The sequence below is a fragment of the Calonectris borealis genome, chromosome 4 (assembly GCF_964195595.1).
Source record: "Calonectris borealis chromosome 4, bCalBor7.hap1.2, whole genome shotgun sequence".
NCBI lineage: Eukaryota > Metazoa > Chordata > Aves > Procellariiformes > Procellariidae > Calonectris > Calonectris borealis.
In genome coordinates, this window is record NC_134315.1 from 68,599,643 (window position 1) to 68,627,551 (window position 27,909).

Genomic DNA, 27,909 nt, shown 5'->3' on the forward strand with positions numbered 1-27,909 from the left:
AATTACCTAGCTTTCTAAAACATAACATACTCCTAGTTACTAAATGGAATATAATTCAGAAGGAGAATGTTTGCATGTATTTTCTCTTGCAAAGAGTGTGAGAAGTCCTGAGAAGATAAAAGGCGGCACTTACAAACCTAAGTCAGGAGCCAGCAAAAGCAACAACCATGGCCAAATACACCACATGATCTCCCCTTCATTTGTAACAAATACACATATGTAAACACTTATACACAAACTCAAATAAATATATATATGTCACACCTAGTTTTCTACAAAATCTATGAACAGAAGTATAAATAATTATACGAGAATAAAAACCTACGTTTGATCCCCTACCACATTGTCATTGTATAAAGCATCAGAATGAAAAGTCAAGATCTTTGCAAATGACACTGTTCCAACCACGCAGCCTCACCAGTATTTTCTTCTCCACAGATTTCCCTGCTGCCATTACAAGGATTTATATCATCATTGCTGTGTGGAATATTTTCTGCTCTTTGTTTTTGTTAAAATACATTTTTTATCTTACATTATGACTGTAGCGTCTTTGGAGGCAAAGAACATATTTTTCATTTGTACGTCCAGCACCCTCTGCAATGAAGTACTGAGGGTACGCTTCATTAGAGTAAATGGCATGCACACGAAAATATTGGAAATAAAGTATCACCAGCTGACTGCCATATCTTGTTTATTCAAAAATCTGTTAAATGGTTTGAAATACACTAACCTCTCAGGCAAAAGCTTACCAGAATTCTGAAGAGTGTGTACAAAAACACAAGCACATATTGCACTATTATCCATTAGCAACCATCAGACAGGATGGTATTCAGGTCAGTTTAGCCAATATAAAGAAAAAAAAGTTTGAAAATTCAATACTTCACTTACCGTTGAAAGCTGCAATAAAGTATAATTCTTATGTCACACAGCTTCTGCATAAGAATTAACTTTTTAAATTCTTCAGGAGTGCAACAACTTTCCCCCTCTCCATGACCCCTGCAGCACTTCACAGAATATTTTCTATGACTAACAAAATTTTATTCAAGAACATCCATTTTAGCATTCTCCATAAGGACTTCTCCCTTGCCTCCTCCTCCACACATGCAAGCACAGCACCCTGACCATCAAGATTGAAGCAAATATTAGTCAACTGAATTCCACTCCCTTACAATCATTTCTGTTTACTTACTTAGGAACACTGCCTATAGGCAGTGGAAGATGAGATCTGTATCACTTGGAAATTTCATAAGTTGAGGGAAGTTTCCCAAAATTAATTGGAAATAACGTAGGCAAATCAAGAAGGCAGAAGTCTGTGTCCATATTATTTGTACGTGCCATGTATTTGTAGTGCAGCATCTCAGCAGACCACTTCTATCCCTGAGAACATGACTTTTGTTTTGATTTTCTTTTTTAATTTAATATGGTTACTCACAGTACCTGTTTTGTTTCTTTTGGAGCAGTCTAACAGCATACCAATCCAGGTATTGATCCAGACTCAGTTCCTTTTAATATCATCAACTGCAGTCACAAACGTGAGTGGAGATTTAATATACAGTCTTCTTACTATGCATAAACTACATTAAGATTTAGAAAACTGTAGTCTCTTAAACAAACAAAACAAAGATTTGCAGTCAATTTGCCACATCATGTGTGTGTGTCTCACATGGAAGGGCTTTCTGTTATCCACAGGGCAGAGAAAGGGTTTAAAGAGTTTGCACACACTATAGTGGAACGAAAGAGCTGCTGTGACTTCTACCAGAAACCATAATGAATTTCTTTGTTGTGCTTGCTGCCCTTTCTGCTTTACACTCGGCCAATCATTAAGGCATGTAATTTGAATTAAGTTCAGGAGTAGTTTCAATGACACTTTTGATTAGTTACGAGCTTAAAGTTAAGCACATGCTGAATACCTTCCTAACTGAAGCTCATGTGTTTCTTCAAAAACTTCAAACTGCCCTAATGTACCTTAATGTAATTTTTTCCCCCTCCAAGTCAAATGCTTGTTGACTTGAGAAACATTCAACTTGGGGAGGTTTCAAATTGCTACACCACAGCAAACCACCACAATTACAAAGCACTGCTTCTCGGTCCTCCGTTGCAGCCAAAGGCAAAGCAACACAAAAGCTGAAACAAGCCCTCTTTAGTATTTCTCATATGTCCCTTTACCAGGACTTCAAAAGATCTGCTGGGTTGTCAAAAAATAGTCTCAGTTTAGATGATGGCAGTGCCACTGTATCCTAAAGCACTTACCTGCAACAGAACTGCTTTGAACATGCGGTGATTGCTAAGTGAAGATACGTGCCACACCTGACTGCGCCACTTCAGACTCTCAAACGAACAACAGACTTCACCTGCTTCCACTTCTTCTGTCTCATGAATATTGCAGGTATTATGTGCTGCAATATGTTTTAAGACTAAAGATTTTCCAAGTATTACTACATGAAGTTGATGTTGGCTTAAGAGCTCAATAGTATTAAATTCTTCTCTTCCCTTTAGTTTAAAAAAAAAAAAAAAATCATAAAAAGTGCCTAAATTAAGAAAAATTAAAACATTTATATTTCATAAAAAAAGATGTCTCCATAGAACTGTTTTGAACAAAACAAAGCTAAAACAAAGACATATTTTGTCTGAAGTATGTAAAATCTTTGCCCTTTATAGAAAGATTAATACAGAAAACAAGTGAAAACAGTATCTGCCTTACATATAGGAACTATTGAGTTTTTCAGAATGAACGTCTTTGAGATAATTTTGCCAATAGGTTGTCTGAATTCTCAAAAAAGGTATCTTTTACCATGCCTATTCCCTTTCAGCAGACTCTGGCTTCCCAGTCTCCATAAGGGACTTCTGTCTAGCTCCCCTCTTTTTTTCTTCTAATTTTCTTTCACTGTAATTTTCATCTTCTTTCTGTTTTTGCAATCTTGCTATTTGTACTCACTATTCTTTCCTCCCCCATATACTGGTTTAAATATTCCAGTCCAACTGAGATTTTTATTCCAACCTCCTCCCTCATCTTCTCTCATTTCTTAGACTTCTTTTTTTTATCCTGTTTCCCCCCCTCCACACCCCCCCCCAATAATGTTCAGGGAATTGAGAAACCAAAATGGCTCACATTACCACTGAGGCATCTCTAAATGGCAAATAAATAAGCCCTTTGAATAGTGACATTCATTCCAACGAGATGCCAAAACATTATAACAAACAGCAAGATGAACATGTGCATGCTCTTCATGCTGCCGTCGAGTGGACTGCCCTTCTTCCTCATCGCAAGTCAGAAAGAAAGACCAGAAGAGCTGAGATGTCCAAGATTTCCAGTCTGTGAAACCCTTGGGAAGAAAAATTAATTTATACCCTTGAAACTCATTTGGGGGAGGAGGAGAAGATAAATCAAAACCTTTTTTTTGGGGGGGTCCAAGTTGACTACCACTTTTCATCAGAGAATTACTTAAAGGCCAAGCAAAGATTGTTCTAGGCATTGTACAAGCACAGCTGCAGTCAGCCCCAGAGTTCGTTACCTCAAGAAAAGGAACACCAAGGAAAGGTATAGCTTCAAAGCAAAATGAACACAGTGATAAGACACAAACATGAATTTCTTGATGCTTTTTTAGTGAATGGAAGGATATGAGACATGGAAATCAAGGGAGACTAGACACGTATGGCAAGGGAGAAGGGAACAAGACAGCCAAGTATGAAATGACACAGACCTTAAAGACCTGCAAAGTGAAGGGAAACCAAGAGAGCTGGTGCACACAGCCCAGTCAGAACAAAACATGGCAATTCCAGGCAAAACTATAGAGAGGTCATTTAATATCAAACCTGAACATGCTCCTCCTTTGCCCAGCATATCTGGCTGGCCTTCCCCTACAGCCATATGACAGAAGCAAGCAAGACAATTCACAGGTCTCATTTTCCTCTGGATTGGCCTCCCTTCCACAGCAGGTGGTTCTGAGGGTCCTGGGTAAAATATTGTCTCAGCTTGGGTCTAGTTTTTATTTTTTCTTTCAAAGTAGAGATCTGCTTCTACAGCTCATCTTCTGACTGGACACTTAGACATACTCTGCCTGGAAGAGACTTATCCATAACTGACAGGAACAAAAGCTAAACAATTATTTCTCTAGTGCTCTTCTACCCCCATTCTAGTCTTAATCATTGTGCAATTCTAATGCCAGTTAAGTGACACATCAGGCTGCACAGTCTAGTTGCAGCATTCAAGTCTCCACATTGGTTTGATTTTGCAAAACATCCCCTCCTCAACCTACTATAATTGGTTCACAGCCATGGTTTGGAAGTACATATGCAGCCTGTAAACAAGGTAAAAGTAGTACTGACTGGTTCCTAGCTAGCAGGAAATAAACGTACACATCAACAAAACTTTAAAAAAAAAAAAAAAAAAAAAAAAACAAAAACAAAAAACAAACAGCTGTCCTGGTTTCAGCTGGGATAGAGTTAATTTTCTTCCTAGTAGCTGGTATAGTGCTGTGTTTTGGATTTAGTATGAGAATAATGTTGATAACACACTGATGTTTTAGTTGTTCCTAAGCAGTGCTTACATTAAGTCAAGGACTTTTCAGCTTCCCATGCTCTGCCAGGTGCACAGGAAGCTGGGAGGGAGCATAGCCAGGACCCAAACTGGCCAAGAGGGTATTCCATACCATATGACGTCATGCTCAGTATATAAACCGGGGGAAGTTGGCTGGGGAGTAGTGACCAGTGCTTGGGAACTGGCTGGGCATCGGTCGGCAGGTGGTGAACAATTGTGTTGTACATCACCTACTTTGTATATTCTATCATGACCATCATCATCATCATCATTATTATTATTATCCCTTCCTTTTCGGTTCTATTAAACTGTCTTTATCTCAATCCACAAATTTTACTTTTTTTTCCCCGATTCTCTCCCCCATCCCACGGGGGGGGAGTGAGCAAGCAGCTGTGTGGTGTTTGGCTGCCTGCCGGGTTAAACCACAACAACAACTTATGCACTAAGCACGATATTCTTATCTCAGGGCAAGTCCCCATATCCAGGTTTCTACACGTAAATTGCATAGAAATTCTCTAATTAGGACTCAGCAGAGTGATGATAGTGGAATGACTGCACCAGGATTTCAAAGTTAGTAACCCCATTAATTACGTCTCCTCCTAAAAATGAATTGTGGGTCTCCTTCAATAAAGCTACCCACACAAGATATAATGAACATTGATGGAATTTAAAAATATTTGAGGAATCGTAACAATTTTTTACCATTTTGCCTACCAAGTTACTGTATTTAAACTGGAAATGTTGATGGCTATTGCTTCTACAGTTTGGAAGTTTGTTAGTCATTTCATTTGCTACAGGGGAAACAAAATGCCTCTCTGCAGTCTGCCAGAGCCATAAATTACATATGCATGAAGTGTGAAGTGTTGCTTCAAGTTTGTTTGTGTCAGTGTACCTCCACCTTGACTCCACCACTCTTCTACAATTCCAAACTTTGCTTCTATTAGCAGAAGCTGCTAAAAATTAGCAGAGGGAGGGTAGTGGCTGAATGAAATATTTGAAAGTATTTTAACCCACAGTTGGTGACTTTTCCTAGGACTCCATCAGGGCTATAAATAAAAATACCTAACGCAAGACTCTTAGAAAGTCTGAAATGCATAGAAATTCAAAACAACAATACAAAATGAACATTAGACTGACAATAAGCCTGCTTGCCATTAAAAGTAGGTCCTTGGTCTGCCCTAAATGAAGAAGGCTCACTTGTAAAAGCAGCATGTTCAATCCGACTATAAGATTTTTGTAATGCCTTAACACACACCTCTCCATTGCCTTTGCTATAAATACACAGAGGTCACACTTGGGGCTTCCTTCCATCTTGGAAGCAGCTCTAGCGTGGGAGAGGTTGCTGCAGGCAGACCACTGATGGCAAGTTCACTGTTAGAAATGACAGCGAACTGACAGAAATCCCTTAAAAAAAATTATAGCCTTCTAGTTCTAAAGAAGGCATAAAACCAAGGAATTATGGAAAATGATGCAGTATCATTTTGATGTTCTTTCCGTTCCCTGCTTCTCTGCATTTTCAGAGGAACAAGAAAGGCCCCTACAACTAATGTTTCAAATGTGAAATTGATGTCCAGTTTTTAAAAACACATGACTGAGCTGGCATAAGAATAAGATCAAGCTAATCTGTGGTGATCTAGTGATTTGAATAAGCATAACTCAACCTCAACCTCCATATGGTATTAAAACACCCTGGCTCTGCTCTCTCTCCCTCTCCACTTTAAGTTTGTGTGGTCACTGCAATAGCTTCAAAATCATGAGCTCACTGCAAGGCTTACCTTCATTTATAAAGTCCAAAATGAATAGCATGGCTTACAAGTCTTGGAATATTTATCGCTTAGAACTTAAGCCACGTCTGCAGCACAGTATTTTTCCAACAGAACATTACCATATCCGCTCTATGTGTGTGTGAGGGCAGCATTACACCCTAAGTCAATGAAGCCAACAAAACCCACCATGTGGATACAGCTATGCCAACAGAAGCTTCGCCCAGCCTGTATCATTCAGGGAGGTAGCATAATTACATTGTCAGAAGAACTTGAGACAGATATTATTTAGAGTAGATAAGACTTAGATAGCCAGTTTCAACACTGTTAACCTTTAAAAGAAATAACTATTTAAATGCTCGGAGTGCTTAAGAAAGCAAAGAGGAAAAAGCACATTCTGGAATTTTTCCAAAGCACTTTTTTTGACAGTAAGAGCGAGGGTGATGCTGCCCATCCTCCCAGTACAAGCAAAGTACCTCAAACATCAAGTTCCAGAAGTCAGCTTAGACACGAGGGTCTCCTAAAGGAGTACCCAAACAAAGAGACCAGTAAAGGATTTTTTTTTTTTTTAATTTCAGATCCCAGATTACATGCGGTGATATTCTGGATAGTACCTTGTACGTGTAAGGCACCTTAGTAACTGGCAGCTGCCACAGCAGCAGCAACAACTTCTATTTTCAGTGTTACCTCAAATGCAAAGGCTTAAAATAACACACATTCAGCTGACAACAAAGGAAATGTTAATACCTGGCACTCTCATAATGCTTTTTACCTATAAAATTCAGAGTATAGTAAAGTCTTCTTTTTACTGTGTGAACTCTGAGAAAAATGAAGATATAGAACAATTAATTCAGACCCTGGTCAAAGTACTTAATGAAAGAGCTAAAAACTGAGCCTGGGCTTTCTCTTTTCCAGTCTTGTATCACTTTTGCTCAGAAAAACACATACGCAAATATCATAATGAAAATCTATTTGTGTACTATACAGACAGAATCACCACTATTGCCAGGAAATATGCATTCTGAAATGCCAGTTTACCTATGAACAGGAATATTTATTGAGTATAAATAGCCAAAAGCATACAGTGTACGGAGAATATTCTTTAGAATTAAGCTATTTATAACATCATACTTAACTCCACACTACCCATTAAGCCTAGCAGATCATTTTAGACAACGCTCAGAAACACAGAGATGTATCAAAGCTTACCTTCTCGTGATTTTCTATCAGGATTTCGACAACGATATTCTGAAACTTCAGGTCCATGATGGCTGCTACAGTTTCTTCCTGTGGCCTCATTAAGGTTGGTCCAAATACTACCCCTAGATTTGCCACAGTCATTAGATTCCTCTTGGCATGCTTTGAAACACTTTTTTAAAAGAATTGAAGGAAAAAACAGGAAATAGGTTATGAAAAATTTCCATTACTGTTGGAAACTGCAGTCTACATATGAAAACATTACATTTCCTTAATCTATGTTTTAGAAGTTTGTTTTGTGCAAGTTTCTTCAAATAAAGTCTTACTGAATTCTGGAAAACAGAAAAGCCATTCTTCCACTGGCAATTTAAAAACAAAAGCAGTCTCTTACTGAACTTAAATATATAAAATGCACTTAGCCTTGGACCAGGGCAAGTGTGAAACCAACTTAAATTTGCTAACAGATCTCCACTATTCACTTTGCCAAAATTTGCAAAAAGAAAGTATAATGTTCCCTTTCTCACTTCAATCAAACCCTCAACTGCTGGCAGGACTGCTAAAGTAAATACTTATATGGCTTCATTAACAGATTAGATTTCTGCCTTTCCCGCCAAAATATACACAGCATGAGTCAAACGTCTTGTCTGCTTTTGCACGTTCGGTTCTTGGTATTGTGTATGACAGCATTGAGACAGGCTTCAGCTCCAGCCACACTTATCTAAGGCCCTTTGTAGTTAAATGAAGGTAAGGACAAGAGTTCTGACACAGTAGGAAAGCAGGTCGTAAGACTTACTTCGCTAAATGTTTCACCAAAATTTCCAGCATCTCTTTGTTCTTTTCTGGGAGTTTATGGACCAAGAAGTGAACAGCATTAACTCGAGATTCAGGACTCCCACTTTCTATGGGACATAGAAATAAATAACTACCTCAAAAAATAAAAATAAAATAAAATGCACAGAAACACAAAGCTTCTCCCACCCCTGCACAGAAACATACTGCACACACTTTGCTTCACCACTTATATATCTCCAAACATAGCAATATTGAACATATGCGCTTTGTTTTCACAAGTAATCTTGTTCTAGCATTATCAACTTATTTGCTTATTTTGTGAACTCATCTTTCAATCCAACTGCAAAAGGATGCCTTTGTTCATATCTATTTTTAAAAACCGACAGATGTAGTTATTGTTTTGCTGCATTGGACTCATCTGCTTACGAATATACTGCAAGGTGAGGAGCGATGTTACTGGGTGCCACAGAGCGGAACTGTACTACTTTACATTTAGCATCATTAACTGATTGTCCTCATCGTTAGACTTCAGTTTTGTTGGTACTATGCCGCTAATGATACTGCATTTATGCTACCTTGCATTGGAAACTGCGTAAGACAACGCACGCAGAAGATTCATATGCTCAGAAAGAGAAAATCTAATGACCTCTGAAGACACAGAGAATAATCATGCAAAAAACCTACTAAGTGAGATTACTACCATAAAGGGCCCTGAATAACTACGGCATCCCTCTCCAGTACAATACAGAAATAAAGTAAAAATAAGCAAGGAGATTTTATTTATGTCTGTTGCGTGTTGAATTGAATAATTTTGGTCCCTACAGGTTTCACTAGTACACAGATGAAAACAAGAATCTGTAAAAGATGAAGATAATCCCTCTTCCTATTTCTCAAAGTTGTATTAAATCACGAAATTACATCTCAGTAGTGGTTACAATGAAAGGAGTGGAAGTATTTCTCTTGTATATAATAATACTTAGTACAAGGTACACAAAGAGAAAAATTTAGAACCTACTCTGAATGCAAGAAGTTTTGACACGAGGACCACTCATCAAGTCCCATTTTACTCTAAGGCAGCTTTGATTGTTAAGTGTATTTCATATAAAATACCACCATATTTCTTCAGTGCATATCGCTACAGATTTTTTTTTTTTCTCTTTGCATATTGCTACAGATTTTAGGGTTGCTTTTTTATTCTTTTGCAGTGGACACCCCTGCACAGATTGCAAGAAAAAAGGCTACCAAAATGCAAAACGTTTAGCTTCTAGTCAGCTAATGAAGATTCGGACAGCCAGGAAAACATAAGCCTTCTTTAAAGCAAGACTATTTTACATATACGTGAAATCACAAACTCTAATTAAAGAATGGCTAAGCAACTTAATCACAAGATACAGTCAAGGCTTATATAGTTTCAATCTACACTGATATGTATAAAGAAAAGAAAATTGAAAGGAGAACCTTTTAATTTTGGCTTCCCACACACACCAATAGTTTCAGGGAAAAGTATTCCTTACTATTCCTGGTATTGTTGGTTTTTTATAGCCAACATAGGAAACAACACTGACTACCTATTTTTAAGTATACCGTAATTCAGATCTGCAATGTTGATTAAATTTCCCTCCCCACTACATAGAATCAACCCCTCTACAAAAGTGTTTACTACTTATGAACACTGTACTATTTAAAACATGTAACTTCAACCGAATTCCTTTATTGAAAGAGACTATAAAATAGAGAAAGGAAAATAAAGCGAGAAACTGCTGGCAAAACTTCATAGGTCAAGAAATTATTTTAACACTTTCCAATACAAACGGGCAGACTCACCATCTAGGTAAGTATGTTGAATTTTGTTTAAGCACTTGGCCTCTAAGATGTGCTTTGGCAATGAATTTCATGGGCTAATTCTTGTTTTGAATTAAGGACCACAAGTGAACATGTTCTGCAGTCCTGGAAACTCATTACGGCAATCTGAAGAAGATAAAGCAATTGTCTCAAAGTTTATTTTAATTTTGCTTTCCACAGTTTGCCAGAAGTGCTACAGGCTGGAAAGAAAAATCAGCTAAATATCTGTTTGATACTTTGCCAAAAATTTTCTTACAGTTTCCCTCCATCCTCTTCCAAAAAAATTCCATGTACATTAGATACCATACAGCTGAACTACAAATGCTGTTGTGTCTTCTCCAAGTCTGTATTTGAACTGCCATAGTGTAATCTGGCCTGCTCTTTCCTTACTTCTACTAATATACGAGGAACATTCAAGCCAGCCTGGATATGGAGCTAACAAGGCACTGAAAACAAGGGTCAGGCAGGTGTGCTTTAAGGATTCAAATGAGCCCAAATTAGTGTATTTTCTTTTACTAAGCGTCATACTCTTTATAAATGGAAGGGAAAAAAAATCACAATCTAAGTAGATGTTTATCATTATATAATTAAGATAATAAGAATGAATGTTTACAACGTCTATCCAAAAGTTTTTCCATAAAAGTAAAAATTGCGCTATGCTAAGTCTGTCACAAGCTTGTCTGTCAATAGTTAGATCATATGTGACACATATTAGAACTGAACACTGGTTAAAACCTACATATTTTTAAAACATCTATTATTTCTTATTCCTATATTTTATTGAGTTGAAGAATTTTTCTGAAATTGCACTTGCAGTGCGCTCCTAAGGCCACAACAGTACTATAAGAAAAGATTTCTATTTGCACTACAGTCATATATTTACTGGCAGGAACGATGAATTCTCCATGCAACTCGTATGTCATCAGTGGCTCTGGAAGACTTCTGCAAAACAAGGATGACATAATAAATTTAGCTATATTCTTTTCTATCTGTATTTACTCTAAGCAGGAAACCTTTTTAACATTCAGTAGTATAATCCTCGCACTGGAGGCAACCATTGTTATGGCAGCCCTCAAATTCAACAATTTCCAGTGCAAATGGAAAACTTGGTATTATGAGGAAAACAAGACTAAATACATCCATTCACCTTCCGTGAGCTGAAGTGATGCCTCCAGTACATCATAAGGCACCTTTCCAAATTACAACACTGAGACTGTTTCTCAGATGAAGATTGTACACATATACTATGTAATTAATTCTTTATTAGTGTTTTTAAAATACAAAGAATCACAAGTCAATGCCTTACTGGAAAGAAATAAAGGTCCTAAAACAGTTAAGTTTGCTGAACAGTAGCCATCCACAAATCAAAATTCTAAAGCATTTCAAACGGAAAAATTGAAATTGAAAACCTTAATCATCAATGAAAAATGCACTGAATAATGGAAGTCAGAGTTAAAACATCAGCTGAAACCTTCATTTATTAAGTTGACTTTACTGATGCTTATGAAATATTGGAGTAAACACTCAGATGGGAAATACTGTAGGCGGGAAATAATTCATCATGTGCACTTTTTTTCCTTTCCTTTTTCTTTTTTTTTTTTTATTCTTTCCTAGACTCCATAAAAGAGACTTTTATCTTGATAATAGCTCTTCAGCATTCTTTGGTAGTGGCTGCAGTAATACTTTATTTAATAAAAGCAGCAGATTAAAAATACTGTATTTGTGTTACACTACGAGATACACACAAAAATTCTATGTTCTTAGGCAATTTTGTAAAACATCTTGATCAGGAATTGGCCAAGCCATTTGAACAGAAAACACATCTAAAATTCTTACTTTTAACACTCAAAATATTATTGCACATAGAACATTAGAGCAAGGGCCAAAAGGAAAAGAGGAAAATATTAAAAATTTCATAACCTTTTCCCTTTTCATTCTACCACATTAAAACACAAAAAGGCAAAAAAGTCTTTTAACAACCTTAGCTGACTTTCACAGTAACGACTCTCAGCAAGTTTACTAACAATTCAGGTTTCTGAACCATCAGTTAAATGCTTACGTATCTAACACAAAAATGTTTTGGGGCTTGTCTCATATGAACATGAGTATTTGTGTTGCTAAATTATTTTGCTTCCCTCAACACTAGTAACACACACAGTATTTGCACAAAATGAACCTTTATTCCAAAATATAGGAAAAGTAAGTAATGTAGCTTAACACACTGCATAGGAGAATTAGAATACAGAATTCATAGTCTAAAAAATAAATAGAAAAATGAGAGAGAGACAGGCTTACCGCAGATACTGCTTCATAGCACTAGTAATTGTCTTCACTTCCCAATCTACAGAGTTTTCCAGGTCAACTTCATTGCAGGTTTTTGCATCTAGAAAATAATCAGAAAGAGAAGAGGGACATGAAAAAAGGGAATTCTAAATCAATATGCGCTATATGAACAGCAATGCATTGAATTTTATCATTATGTATTTGCTTACATGAACGTAGAAGTAATATGTCCTTCTTACTATTAGTTAATACTAAGACGAGTTAATATCCAAACCTCTTTATAAATTCTATTTCCATATTTTGTTTTAAAAAATATTTACTGCTGATTTTTTCATTAATGAAGGATTAAAAATCACTTTCATGCAAAAAGATCTCTATAGCAATTGATATTTTCAATTAAACCTTTAATTAAACAGAAAGATGTACACAAACACAGAAAGATGTACAAAAACAGTTTAGAAAAAAGACCCACTAAGCATAACTTATTTTTTCCTCTTTTCTTTCATTATTGAAAATGCAAGTACACTGAGAAATCTTTTTGAATTCTGTCCGTAGTTTTGCTTGTAAACTGTTATTTTGGACTGCTGATGAAAATAGCCAATAAAGTGCAGTATGACACTCCTTACTGTGTGAAAACCTTGAAAAGGTGCTTCAAAAGTAGAAAAAGGACTCTTCTCTATCAGTAAGTTTCCTCTACAAGATGGCCTGAATGTTTCCCTTACTTGATCAGTTTTAGCCAAAGGGAAAAAATACTTGCTTGCTTGAGCATTTGTCAGGTTCACGGAAGTCCTCCCGCCTTTTACCAAGTTAGTTGGTAGAGTCTTGCAACAAGACAGATCAAATTGAACAGTCGTATGTCTGAAGGACCATCAGGGGAAAGATTTTTTGACAGAACATAGAAAACAACACAGCACACTGGAATGTTTTGCAATTAAAAAACCCCTTTTGGCCTCAAAACAGGAACCAATAGCTAGTTGACAGAAGAAGATCACATGTATACAGCCAAACTAGCCCAATGTATTTGGTAACTTCAAGTGCTTGGGCTTCTGTTACTGTTACTACTACATGTTTCCGTCAGTCACTACAGTAAACTACAGCAGTAGCTGACACAGATTACGTGTTGACCAGTTCATACAATTCAGAATTCATTTGTTACTTTGCTTGTCAGACAAATGACAGACACATTTAAAAAATCAAATTAGGATCCCTGATTAAAGGTGCAGTCCTTTTACTGGGACTAAATAATTCTGTTCTAAAGGCTGTGCCAAGCAATTATTTCTGTAACTGAATATTCTCCCTCATTGTATCAATTATTTAAATCTCATTTTAAAATACAAGTCAGATAACATTTTCTACCAAATTGTTACTAGCCAACCACCACCCAAAATACTCAAGATTGTCTCAGGAAAAAGTTTCTTTTTCCTCTTTTTAGCATGCTAGCTGTTTCTGTGTTCGAATTCTCTTTTTTGAGAAGAAAACCTTTCTACTGAATTAATTAAAAAAAACCTGCCATCATATCAGAAACTAGTAAAATCTATGGTGATTTTGCTACTAAACCACTATGTAATACCCAGTTTTTAAATAACTGCTTCATAATCATCAACCTCCTTTACAGTCAAAGGATGCACTCAGTTACGTGATATTTGTTGATGAATTTGGGGAGAAACATAACAAGCATCTGAATTGCAAAGCAAGCCTCTTAAAATAAAAAATAGAACGTACTGCTGAAATATTTCATTATCTCTTAGGAAAAAAAAGAATAAAAAACAACAAAATTTGGCCCTGTTACCAACCCAAACAATCCCTAGTTTGACTGTAGAAGCCATCAAGTCTTAAAGACATTCTTTTCACTTTTGGTTTGACAGTTGCCCTACATAGCTCTGTGCCCCACCACCCCATACATTTGACTGTTCCTACTCCATTTTTCCCTCTACTTCAAACATCCCAGGCCATTATATGAACTGGAACCTCAACTGGGATTTCAAAAATGATTCTACTAGTTTTCATGCTACTTGTTCACATAGCAGCCACTGTGCACTGAACGGCAAGCAACTTTACGCATATAGAAATAACTGCACATTTATGGAACAGCTTTTGACACATCAGCTCTAAATTTTATGCAAATCTTTCTGACAATAAGGGAGCTAGAGTTTATAAAAACAGTCCAGTTCACTAAACTAGGTTAGGAGGAGACTCTCTCTGCCTTCATATGCAATATGCCCACTGTAGGAGTGTATGCATACTGTCATTTACTGTATATAAAATAATAAGGAATTCAGTGCAAGTGTTTTGAAAGCTGCTGGTTTTGAAAAGGCAGAGGTACCTGAAAGTTTTCTTCTACAAGATGTAATGTTTGGCATTTTTCACACCAGGCAGTATCAGAAATCAAAACTGAACTCATCAGTAGAAACTCCAAGTCCTTAGCAGTCACTTCACCACAAGCAAGGGTCTGTATGAAAGCTGACCTATATAGTAGTTTGTATGAAATCTACGTAGGCAGCTTGTATGAAATGAGCCACATCAGATCTATAACGTAGATCATAGATGAAACAGGAATTGGTCCCTGATGCATTTCAAGAACTGAGCCTCCTGACGGCTGACAATGCGCTCTGAATTGCTTATAACAGATTCCCATAACACTGGAAGTCCTAACTCTGTATCCCTGTTTACAATGAGATATCAGATTAATTTAACGTTTTCCCTTAAAATGTAATGAGTGTTTTCCTTACCAAATGCCTCACTTAAATTTAGACAAGATTACTGCTGCAAAATAGATCACCATAGCACAATGCTGGTTACAAATAACTTCAAGGACTAAGTTAATTGCAAAATTTACTTTTTTTTTTTAAGCAGAATTGCATATTTAATTGCTGAGCCTCATTTTACAGAAGATTTAGTTTCACTAGATTTTTACATTAAATCTGTGCATTCATAGTATTAGAAAAGCATATATCGGTCTTCTCATACTCTCTTGACTCTCAAAGTACTTTCCCAAATTTTATAGAAAATATTCTGAAAGAGAGATAAAACTACATGCTATTATGTCCCTGGTTACCATCTGGAAGACTTTTTTTGCACCTTGGGCCTTTCAGACTCTGAACCTACCAATGATAGGTAGCTTAAAATACTTTGAAATCTTATCAAACATTTTAAAATACAGAAAGTTAATATGAGGTTTTTATGATTCTGAAAAGATCTTTCATATAAAAGGGTATCTAAGACTATACCCAGAGACAAAGGATTAAAGATTAATCAGCCATTTTAAATTCTCTGTACCACTGTATATCAAAAAGAAACCCTCTTTATTCTTCTCTGAGGACAGACAGATAGAGAGCACAGATAGGATCGCTTTCAACAAGTCATCAGAAAAAGAGCACCTGCTTGCACCCTTTTTTCTGTTCAGTTTTGCCTCGTCTTGATACCACTGTATTCTTCCTTCTTCAAATAAACATATGAATCTTGGGAATGACAAAAAATGTTTCTAATTTTAAAATATAACTAAAAGCAGATGCTGGAATCCCCAGTAAACTCTTCCAGCTGCTACTGAACCGCTGGCAACCTGAGTCTATTTAATCTGGATACCACTAATGGCAAAGAGGAAAATTTGCCTGCCAGACCTGCACGCCCAAGCTAAGCCAGTAAGTACAAAACTGAAAAACATCTTATGATATCAAATACATTTAATCAAGATTCTCTGCGTGATAACACGTCATTCTTCCTACGGTCAATGGCTAAAGATGGTTACTGTTTATTGAGGCTAACTCCACCACAGATAAACCACCATGAGAATCTGTTATAGATCAGTCATTTTTATTAATCCCAGTTCATATTTCCAAAAAGAGTCTTTTGCTACAATACTTTAAAGATACAGGCAGGTTTATGTGCACTAATGGAGAACTTCAGGGTGCTGTTAATATTGATTAAAGTAAGATATCACAAATTAATATTTAGCAAGGTCATTATGACAGATTGATATGACATGCAGGTCCTCAAGCCTGATGTCTTATCATTTCTGAAGAGACAGCCTGTTTGAAAAAATAAAGGAAGGAAAAGAAAAAGTCTTACAGGTGGCACTGAACTGACAGCAGCATATAATATAAAAGCGCTTTGTCATTCACATAATGTCTGGGGTAATGAAATGAATTCACTTTCTGGCTTCCTCCAGTTTGCAGTGCCAAAGAACACTGTGTTATCAGCACAGATGGAGCATGCATGGTTCTGGAGAAGAGCCTGGTGCAAACTGCAAACAAGCTTCTTTGCATACCAATGAATCCCTGAGAATCAGACCTTTGCTGTCAAGTGACAGGTTTGGAAGCTCTATAAAAATGAACTAATCCCAATGGTCTTGTCTGACTGCATGTACTGTCAGTGCCTCAGGACAAGAAATTGGGAAACACGGCACATCTTGCAGTCATGGCCACTACTTTGGTGAGAGATATCAGGCAGATGAGGGATTTCATCCAGGTGCCAATACTTCTTTTTTTTTTTTTCTTTTCTTCCCTAGGGACAGCAGAGTGGCAAGAGAACTACAGTCACTGGAATTAAAGATGCATCAAAATTTCCAGAAAGAAAAAGGGGGAAAAAAGTTTCTGAGAATAATTTTATGAATCAAAAAATCTTAAAAGCTACACATGGCTAACTAGGTATAAGAGAGTCTAAGATGTTACCCACATATAAGAGCTATACTACTAAGTTTATAAAAACACATCCTTTTCTCCATCTGTCTCCCGCCTTGGCACATAGTTATTATTAATACGTATCTCATATTCCTCCTCTTAAACCAAAGAGCTCTTTGCCAGTAGGCTTAAACTAAATGTCTTATTTTGCACAGTGATTAACTAAAGACACGCATGGGCGTGTACACCTGTACATCTTAGACAAGGAAGAAGAAAGGTGGAAACTTCAAACAATGAAGCAATAAGCTTCAAACTTTCCTGAATTTGGTATTTTGAATTTTCTGATCAGACCCTTCAATTTAGGCTGCTTTAATCCCACTTACATCAACCTTGCACAAAGCCCATGATTTGCTCCTACATGCCCCATAGCAGTTCTCTTGGTTTATTCCTACCAACCCCCTTGGTCTTGCTAAACCAGGGGAACTTACAATGATATGGGGATTATTCACATGGACTAAAGCAAATTAGATTTGGCCCATATAAAGAACAACTACAGGCAGATGCTTTTAAAACTAAATATTGATAGTAAAACAACATGAAATAAAATATTGATAAAATGATTGTAAAATAGAGGCATACCCATCAACAAATTCAGAAGTCTCTGGACCTTTGAACTCACCCCCACAACTCTGTACAATCCTTGGTCATTTATACCTATTATGCAAAAGGAGAAAAAACAAAAAAGGCAGAAGATCAACCACAGTCAAATTTAGCATTAAAACTTTTCCCCGGGCAACAAATTCTCCTCAAAGACAGACAGACTACATAGTATTAACACGGTCATGAGAACAACATTATAAATAAAGTATTGCAAGAATCCTTTTGTTCTTCTGTGTTTTTAAGATAAGTTCATGTTATGTTTTGAGGTTTCATGTACCTCAATTCCACTTCAGAAACTGGGAGTAGAAGCAAACAGGGACAAACCTTTGCTTGGGGGGGGAGGGGGAAATCACTGGCTGTTTTCAGATTTTTTTAAATGACATTTTGGATACATCAGCATCCACATTCTAATAACGCAACAACTGAAGGAACAAATGCTAAATTAAGATTTCTTTAATAAATGTAATTTTGCTTTTTTCCAAATATATGACTGACAAAAAGAGTTTGGATAAAACAAAGAAAAACTTGAGCCTATTCCCAGTCCTCAAAACCAATGCCTTTTCAAGTTTGTAAATGCTTTTCATTTAAGATATGAGACCTCATTCCAACCCACTGTGGTCCACATACTAGTTACGTCCAGAGGCACCACCACAGGTTACTGAAATCGGTATTTCTGGTTTTGCTTGGGATGAATAGAGTAGCCATAACCAGCATAATATTTTCAGTCCCCTACTCTCACTTCATGTGGACACTGGACCACTTTCCTGTCACTCCTCTGTGCCCTTCTGTCCTCACACACACATTCACTTCTCTACCCCTTTTCTTCCCCTCCTTTTGCCTTCCTTTACCACACCCAGTTTTATCCCCAGGGAAGTAAAACTATGAATATAAATTGAAGGAAAACGAGAGGGAGAGAAGGGCAGGGAAGGAAAAGGGCAAAATAAGGTATGTCTTTGCCTGCTGCATTGTTTCAGAGCCCATATAGTGGGAGGTAAAATATTACAGTCCTGAAGCTGACACAGATATTTGAGAGGCCACATAATAAGCAGCCGTCTACAAACACCACCGTACTCTACCTCTATATTCACATTGGCCTGGAAGGGTAGAAATGCCACAAAATACCTGTGTTTCTACTCCAAGGAAATCTTTTCAAATAACAGATTATGTGGTATTCTTATTCAAAATATCCTTCAACAAAGGAAGACTTGTGGAGAATTCCCAGTTTCAATACCAAACCGTTCCAACCCAGAGAAGGAAAATTAAAACCAGTCATATGAGAAAAAGTTTCTTCCCAAATAAATATTAGATGAAGTATGTAAAAATCACTAGCCTTTTAATGAATTACTGTCAGACACAACCATAATACACAGCAATAATTCTCAATACGGTGGAGAGAACTTTGCATTTTCTACCTCCTCCTCCTCCTGCCTAGCCTTGCTACATCTTCTCTCCTCCCCTCCTCTTCCTCACGCAGTCTGCAGCCTCCTCAGCCATCCCAGATCTTTGAGAGCCTGCTGAAGTCCTCCCTGTTAGCACTGCTCCATCCTGTGTCCCAGCAGGGACCTGACGGGCTATGGCAGCAGCAGCTGCTACTTCTCCCAGTTGCTCCACCTGGGCAAAACTGGCCCTCTTCTTTCCCCGGGATGCAGGCAGCACTGTAATGATGCTGAGTCTTAAGCTAGATGTCATGTTCAGAGCTGGCTCAAATTAACAGAATAAGCCATATGTCCAGTATTTCAGCTGTGGTCATCAAAAACACAACTCCAGAGTATGCTCGCAGTTTAGCTGTGCGCAAAAGAAAGAACTGCAAAAAACAGCTACGTGGCCACAGTACTATTCTTCTCAAAATACGAAGTTATCAACCCAACTAAGCAAGTTTTCCAATGATTCCCAGAACATCAGTGTGATAGCATGCTATACACCATTTAAAGCCTGCCAACACTTAAAAAAAAAAGAAATAAACATAGTCTGTGATTCACTCCAAACAAGGATGCACTAGGAATCTGTCCCGAGAGCAGCAATTAGTTTTTACTTCAAATTTCTCAGAGGTGTCCAGGAAAATTCTGGTACAAAAGTAACACTAAGCTTTTTAATGCTCTGCCAAAAGGCATCACACTTTTTTTAATACAGTGTCCTCCACTACTTTCAGTACCACAGAACAAGCCTTCTGCATCGTATGCAAGCTAAAAAGCTGAAGAAATACTGTCACAGACAAATACAGCTGAGCTTTTGCTTATCTCGGAAGTTGTTTCGTTCCTTCCTGTGCTTCTAACATTAAAACTAGGGGGAACCAAACCGTGCTGACCCCAAACATACATTTACAGGCTCAAAAATAATTAAGGTCAAACCACAGAAACTACTGCTCAATATTAAAACAGATGTGATATGCAAAAGTCTCTGAAGTTATGGCAGTATTGAAACTAAGACAATCCTCCAGCAATAATCATGAGTCTGTGATAGTAATTATCAGATAATTGATCAGTTTCAAATTCATCAACCTGAAAAAAGTGTAGCTAATTGCTAGCGGACATCAAGAAGTGCAAAGAGGAATTAATATTTCAATATAGTTTTAAATTATACCTTTAAACATACCTTTAAATGATGTTTTATTCAAAGTATACAAACCTGGCTTGAAACAGTACTATTTCTGATTTAATCTGCACATTTCAGAACTTCAGTACATCCAAGACTGATAATGCTTGGCATTTACAGAACACAATTGACAAGATGACTCATTGCAAGGAATAGCTTACCAGGGACTAAAATGTTGAAGGGTTCAGACGCTGCGTCTGCCGGCTCAACCAGTCACTATTGGCAACTTTGAGCAGTAAAGCCCCACAGCATGATTTCCTTCATATTTACATTATCTCAAGATGTTTGGCTGTCTGATACCGGATTTTGGCACAGGTGCAATTTGTGAAACATGCTTAGAAAAACAAGGTATTTTAAGTAAAATAGTAGTTTATACTATTGTAAGCAAGGTATGTAGGCAAGTTTACTTTGTGGCTGGCATTGTACATGTGGCTGACAGAGACTAGTAATATAGCTGCAAATACAAGTTTTTATATCAAACTCCATAGTACAGAAACAGCCATACAAGTGACACTCTAAATTCAAGGTAATGCCAGATTTTTTTTGTTACGTGAAAAGGTTTTCTACTTCCTCCTCACCATCTTCTTTCTTTGCCATGAGCAGACAGACCGGACAGACAGCTCAATGCTGCCATCTCTCTCTGCAGCTCAGATTAGCAGCTCCAGGAGTTCTAAAATCAAGACAAACACTGCTCTGGCAAACATTTACCTACCACATCCTAACAGAAGGTAAAACCAACTACTTGCAACAAAAACATGCACAGTCTCTTTACTACAGGAGCAAACAGCTCTTTGATGTTTCTATAAACTTTTACCCCATTGTATTATTCTCAGTACAGAATTACAAATAAAATACTCCAAACAGAATCCCAAAATGTTCTCTCAGAGACAAAACACGGGTGCACGTGCAACCAAAATTGTGCTCAGTATGTGACAGACAGGCTGCATATCTTGATGCCTCAGCGTCTCCTACCAGGTAAAGCACAGCCAATGTCTTATAAGGTAATGCTGAACCAGAAGCTTACATGCATTTTAACCAAGACACTGCCTTTGATTCTTCTATTCATTCAGAGCAAATAATTTCCTTCTTGGCTTTATAAAAGGGAACGTAACTGAGAAAAAATTATCCAGCCATTGACAAGTTTATGTTCAATATCTCTGTTATGCTCTTCTCTCCCTGAATACCAGACTTTTTCTGCTATGACATGACAAGACTATTCTCAGTTTCCACCCACACTAGACTGTCCTCTCTTTCCACCCACGCCAACCTCACACCCATTATGATTAAAAGAGATAAAAACATGGCACACAAGCACAGTCTCTGAAGAGGCATCTGTCCTGTTTTCTTCTGCCGAACATAACTTGCCTTTGATGTATTATCATTAAAGTAAAATAATCAAGTAAAAATTGTTTTAAGAACAAGTATAGATATAAAATCTGCAGCCTGAAAGATGGGATTTTCTTCATCATACAACTATTTGGCCAAGCCCTTCTGAGGCAAACAACTGAATGTTCTCCTGACCCTCCGTTTGTTTAGCTCAGCAGATATCAGCAGAAGGTCCTGCAGGTTCTGCAGAAAACAGAAGCTGATCCTTTAGGAATGCTTCAGTTAGTCTCATGGGTGAAGTCAGGATTTTGTTTGTTAGGCTTTTTTTTTTCCTTTTTAAATGCATTTGATATTAAGTTCAGTATTAATAAACAGAAAACCATCAACAACTGCTTGAAATGCAATGGACGAATCAAGTTCTTTGAAACAGAGCTAAGTGGATTGCTGAGTTCCTGGAAGGTAGTACCTCACCTAAACCTATTCTTGAAACCCTGGGAAAAAAAATATTTATTGAATACTTTTTTTTTTCTAAAGTACTCCCTAAAACAAAACTAAAAGATAAAAGTCATTTTCATTGGTAGTAATTACCACAAAGCACTCTACTGACTGCAGCTCTTAGAAAGGCTCTGTACAAGGGATAGTGAAGCTGCAAGGTTTCCAAAGACAGGAAATACTGCAGCTAACTGAGGTAACTTTAATTCTCTTCCAAGTATGCTTCAGGGCAGATCCCACTACGGTGACACATGCTTCTAATCTATGCAAGCTTATCATCTGCCTTGAACAACAATATTATGTGGGGTTACACATATATTTTGCACCTTCTTACACACCCCTAAATCAAGGCATAAAGAACAGCGTGGACTTGAACCACCACTCAGTTTAACCCATCCACCCACAGCCATGAGAAGAAACCCCTTATCTAACCCATTTTTCCAAATAGCCACTACAAGAAGAAAGTGTTCACAGTTTTTCCACAGTTATGTTCTTGTTTCACTTTCCTTGCAGGGTATCAAAGAAAGAAGAAAAAAAAAGACTACCTAAAGAAAACTATTTGAACGCACCTATAGATACTAAACCAAAATATAGTGTACTCCACACTGCTTACCGTAAGCATGATTCATAAGGTATTCTAAGGTAACCAGTCACTGTGCTGTAGACCAAAACCAGCCTTTCATTTACATGACCACATGCTACCCTTTTCATAAAATCTGCCTCATCCAGTGCAAAGAGACGATGGAAGCAGGGTTTTGCAGTGAAGGCAACTTATCTGTAGGATGCCAGCTTTATCTGCAGTGTTTCCCAGCTGAAATATTCAGATTGTAAATGCCAGTAACTGAAATCTTTAAAGTGATGAGACAGGCAAACCTTATTTGAAACATATTCAAAAGAACAGAATGAACAAAAATAACACCAGATAGAATATGGTCTAATCTGGAATAACATCTTTAATGCATCAGATAGGACTGGTACTAAAAAATCCAAGAGAAAAAGGATTTCAGATATTTCTTGCTGTTTAAATGCTAAATTCTCAATATCACAAAGGCTGCTCCGTCTTACTAATAATATTGTATAGTAAATGCATACATGGAAGACACTGCTTTTAAGTAAGACCCTGCATTGACAGGAAGTGTGACTAACCCATTCTTCTGTTCAGCTATCTTATTTAAACTGGACTGTGATACAAAGAAAGATATAAGTGTTCTGCCCTGTGCAATGCTAAATCTCTAGAAAAAAAGAGACAATTCCTGAAAAAACATAAATCTTCCCTTTGGGAGCAGGAAGGAAGGTCAACAATTCAGGAGAAAAACAAAATTCACACAGAGAAATTTCAACATCTCTTTTAACAAACTAAGAAATACACCATAACTGATTACCTAGTTTCCCCTCTCCACCTCTTTTTTAAAAAAACACAACCAAACAAGCAGGTTCTCCACACAATACCATATACAATACAGTGAGCCTCAGAGCGGCTGGTCACCTCACATTTCAGCATGTCAATACAAGGATTGTTGTCTCCTCGCACGACAGCAGTATCAAAAGCTGGTATTATCCAGTGCCCAAGTAATACAGGGTCTGTGACACAGAGCCTCTCCACAATCATAATCCCAACTACCTCTTGAATACTGTCTGCATACTGGCCCTTCTCTTCCGTCTCCAATTTTGGAGGTACAACAATGAGTATATGCAACAGTAAGCCTGACAGCATCCTTGTCTCTGGTGTGAGACTAACTCCACCAGAAGTACTTCAATACTTTTTGTTATCCACTTGCCTGCTCAGCTGCTGTTCTTCTGTCTTAAGTGACTGAACAGAAAACCTCCATTCAAAGTCCACAAATGGAATATTAAAATTAATTAGTCTGTTCCAACAGCAAAGCAAAAGTACAGGAATTGCCTACCAGACGCAGGGTTTTTTTCCTCAGCTGTTGCACACAAACGTTGGCTTCCTTTGTCAAGAGAGATGCTATTACCCCCTTCTGAGCACTTCCTGAAAACACATTTCTTGAGGGAAAGCCACACATAAAAGGCTGGGACTGGACAGAAGAAAGCTCCTGCCCCAGTCAGTGTAATCAGTGTAGTATCTACCATATTAAGTCTTTCCCAGAGATCTCCAGGAGACTAGATCACACAGGCCTTCTTCGAAGAGCCGACCAGCTGCTCCACCCTCTCCACAAACAGACTGGGTTGATCATTACCTCGAGTTTCAACAGCACTGATGCACTTTTTGATGACAGTGAACCCTATCTTATCCAATTGTGCACCTACAAGGAAAAAAAGTTTGAAAAGTTTTAAAGCACCATTACAATAATGTCTTTCACTGAAAAATAAGGCTGGACTTAATCACATAGCTAGTACTTCTCAGGCAAAACTGTAAATATTCTGGAACGGGAATACTTCATCACTTTTTCTAGAGAAATTCCCCTTTTCTCCTTCACAACCCTGCCTAGTCCAAGTAAAGGCTCATTCTGGTGGTAGTGGCTTCACTGGATCTGTTCACAGCAGCAGCGTTTGAAGAATGGGATCTCTGATTAGGTACATATGTTGGCAGATACAAAATGGAATTTAACAGTACTTACTGCAACATCGACAACATCTGAGAGAGTTAACCAAATGGAAGAAGGAAGTACTTATGATGAAAAAACATAATCATCAACAGCAGGGCTTTTACTGAGTCCTGCCGTAAGCCAAAGAAATTCCCACACTAAAGATACAGGACACATGTATGTCATTTCACAGCAGTTAATGATCTGACTACATAAAAGCAGATGCATTAACAGGACAACAGCTGAGATCCAGCGTTCCTTTGTTGTTCCTATCTTATTCTTTTTCTTCACATCAAAACCTCATTTAAAAGCTTATATTGCAAAACTGCGCTTCCCCCAAACATCTGGCCTTCTTGCTCCTGGGGACCTGGTCTTGCACCATGAAAATAAAAATCTGTGCAAAAACTTCTATTAATAAGACCAGGATCCAGCTTTAACCAACAATTTAATTTTTTTTTTTAAAAAAAAAAAAAAGGCAAGCATAAATTGCCTGATAATGCAAGAAGGGTAACTGTTTTCACTCATATACTTTGCTAACAGAAGAAAGCTAACATCGTTTAAAGAAAGCCATCTCTTTTACTTCCATATTATGGTTTACATTTTAAATACATGCATTCAGTTTTTTTGCTGACCTTTATGTTCAGCTGTGATTGCTTTTAAAACCATACTTATGCATTCTAACAGATGTGTACACACAATCTGGATTAAGAAATTGTGATGCATTTACGTACAAATTAACCCTTTTTTGAGTCAATTTCAAGCATGAAGTAAATTGGCAAAAACAATCACACTGTTTCTCTAGCTTATGTCCAGTCCTACAGTTCTTACATACGTACTAAACTGCGTTACTGTGAAAACCCATTAATTACAAAATCCACAAAGTATATTCAGAACTCGAGATTAAAAGTAAGTAAAAGAGTAAAAGTAAAATATTTAATTACGTTGAGTCCACAGAAAAAATTTACCTTTGCCTATCTCAATTGTAAAATGTTAACAAAAATCAACTTTAATAGTAATTCAATACTTACTTCCCTCTCGTTTTGCATTTGCTCTATTCAAATTGATGAACAGCTAGCGCAAAAAGAGCAAAAAGACAGAAATTATTTTAAAGAATTTTATGAAACCAGAAACAAGACACCCCCAATCTTAATGCCCAGTAGGCACAAGTAGAGTTGTTTACAGCTAGAACATATCACCTCTAACTACAACAGCTCTAACATTAGGACCACAGGTCCGTGCCTGCTCAGAAAGTAGATAATTGTGCTTTTTAAGGAGTGAAATTTTTAAAAAATTCTCAACAAATACAGTTCCTTGCGGCACAGAACAATGTTAGTTATAGCTACTGAAATTAACTGATTTACGTGCTCCATGTTCCTATGTTTCTCTGCTGGCTAATTTCCCACAGTTCAAATTCACTCAAATCGTTGTGAACTGCTTTGATGAATCCTGGGAGTTATATCGCAGCTTGGCATTCCCAGAACTTGTAAGCTTACTGGGGAGTCCAGCTCTGACAACATGTGATGGTAACAAACACCTCTGCAGATGAAACAAGATTTTTACAACAATGATGTCTATAAAACCTACTGCTAAAATCCCCAGTAACCAAGTACTGGGGACAGACACATGATTGTGTCATTGAGTAGAAAACTCCATTATTTTTGGCCCACAAGACCAATGTAATAGTTACGATTGTAAGAATAATCTGCAGTGTCTTTCAATTCTGCAGTTCAGACCCATTTCCTGATGTGAATCAGAAATCAAGTAAATTCAAGTACAACCTCATTTCCATTGGCAAGCGTTTTTTTGATCTAGTTTTAAAAAAAAAATATTATAATAATACCATATAACTAACTCACGCAAGTCTTGCCACTGGAATGCAGTATGTCAACGTAAGGCTAAATGGACATGCTTATACTAGACATTTTCTAGAATACCAATATCATCATTGTGATGGGAAACCATTCATAAAAATCAATGCTGTCATCACAATGAAAAATATCTCATATCAGCGTTACCAGTTATCTACGCTGAGCTTTTCCGAGTTACGCAGCTCTCCTGAGTTTTATTTCACTTTTATTCTTTCTTCATTGAATCTATCATTTTGCAAACTACAAAATCCCAAGTTTATTAAAGTATAAATGGGATCAGGAAACAGGGGGGTGAGAGAATTTCTGCATTACACTATAAATGAGTATTAAAAAAAAAAAAATTATTATTACAGCTTCTTTTCCATCCAAGGCTTCCATCCACAGCTTCCTGTCTTCCTCGGAAAACGCCTGCATGGTCACAGGAACTCCAGGCCTGCAAATGTACCAACCACACAGAGTAACTGCACTCACCAGCAACCAAGAAAGTCTTGTCAAATTCTACTTCCAACTACAAGCAAAAGCCCTAGAAGTCCTAAAAGTCAGGGTTGGGTTTTTCGCTTAATTACTGAACACTGCTCATCTTTAAAATAAAAGTTATAGAACTGATACACACAGTAGGAAATACGGAGGATGGGGAGGAAAAAGGAAAGTGAATGTAATCTGCAAATTATTTATTTGAAATAGCTCATTGTTGATAGCTTGTTGATTCCAACACTTGCTGGGAGTTACTGAGTTTTCTGAATTCTAAATAAAGTTGCTCTTGCTTTGCTGTACTGTTACATAAAAAATGGCTTTTGTCAACTTATTCGATGTGTAGTCTTCAGCTTTAGAGCAGCAACAATTATTATAGTTTTCCAGTAAATATCTTATAAGAAATAATCAAGTCTTAATGTAGTATCTCATTACAAAACTCCACTCCTATAACTTTCCTAAAAAGCAAGGATGAACAACTGTAGGACGTAGGGATTAGTGAACAGAGATTAACATAAATCTACTTTTGTGTTTATATAATAAGAAACTAAAAAGAGTAATTGTGTGGTTCAGCATAGTGTACAAAGCAAGGAGAGTTAAAAGCAGAACAGGTTATTTGGGTAATTATTTTTCTGCCAATTAAAAAAAAATCATTATATTCAGCCTACCAATATTTTTGGCAAATTTGTAAATCTCATTATATAGAGATGGATAGAAATAGAGAACTAATTCATTACATTCTCTCTCTCTCTTTTGTATTAAATCTATCTTCAAGTAACAAAATAGCTGTAGGGGAAAATGTTATCTAAAAACAACAGCACAGAGAAAACCAACACAAATCCCACTTTTACTTAAAACTGTAACAGTCTACACACCATGTTCACATTTTTACAACTAGAGACATTTCTAGTTCATTTTCGC

At 37.1% G+C, this 27,909-nt stretch overlaps 1 protein-coding gene across 1 annotated transcript in view; it reads right to left on the bottom strand.

Moving 5' to 3' along the window:
- The window catches only part of ARHGAP10 (Rho GTPase activating protein 10), a 155,763-nt gene that overhangs the window by 48,472 nt on the left and 79,382 nt on the right, over positions 1 to 27,909 (bottom strand). Inside the window, exons 11-18 of the mRNA XM_075150004.1 lie at positions 26,869 to 26,950; positions 25,678 to 25,720; positions 24,302 to 24,367; positions 17,670 to 17,744; positions 12,427 to 12,514; positions 11,015 to 11,073; positions 8,291 to 8,396; positions 7,510 to 7,669 (exon numbers count right to left, since the gene is read on the bottom strand). Coding sequence (XP_075006105.1) covers positions 7,510 to 7,669; positions 8,291 to 8,396; positions 11,015 to 11,073; positions 12,427 to 12,514; positions 17,670 to 17,744; positions 24,302 to 24,367; positions 25,678 to 25,720; positions 26,869 to 26,950 — 679 coding nt within the window. The remainder of the gene's footprint in view (positions 1 to 7,509; positions 7,670 to 8,290; positions 8,397 to 11,014; positions 11,074 to 12,426; positions 12,515 to 17,669; positions 17,745 to 24,301; positions 24,368 to 25,677; positions 25,721 to 26,868; positions 26,951 to 27,909) is intronic.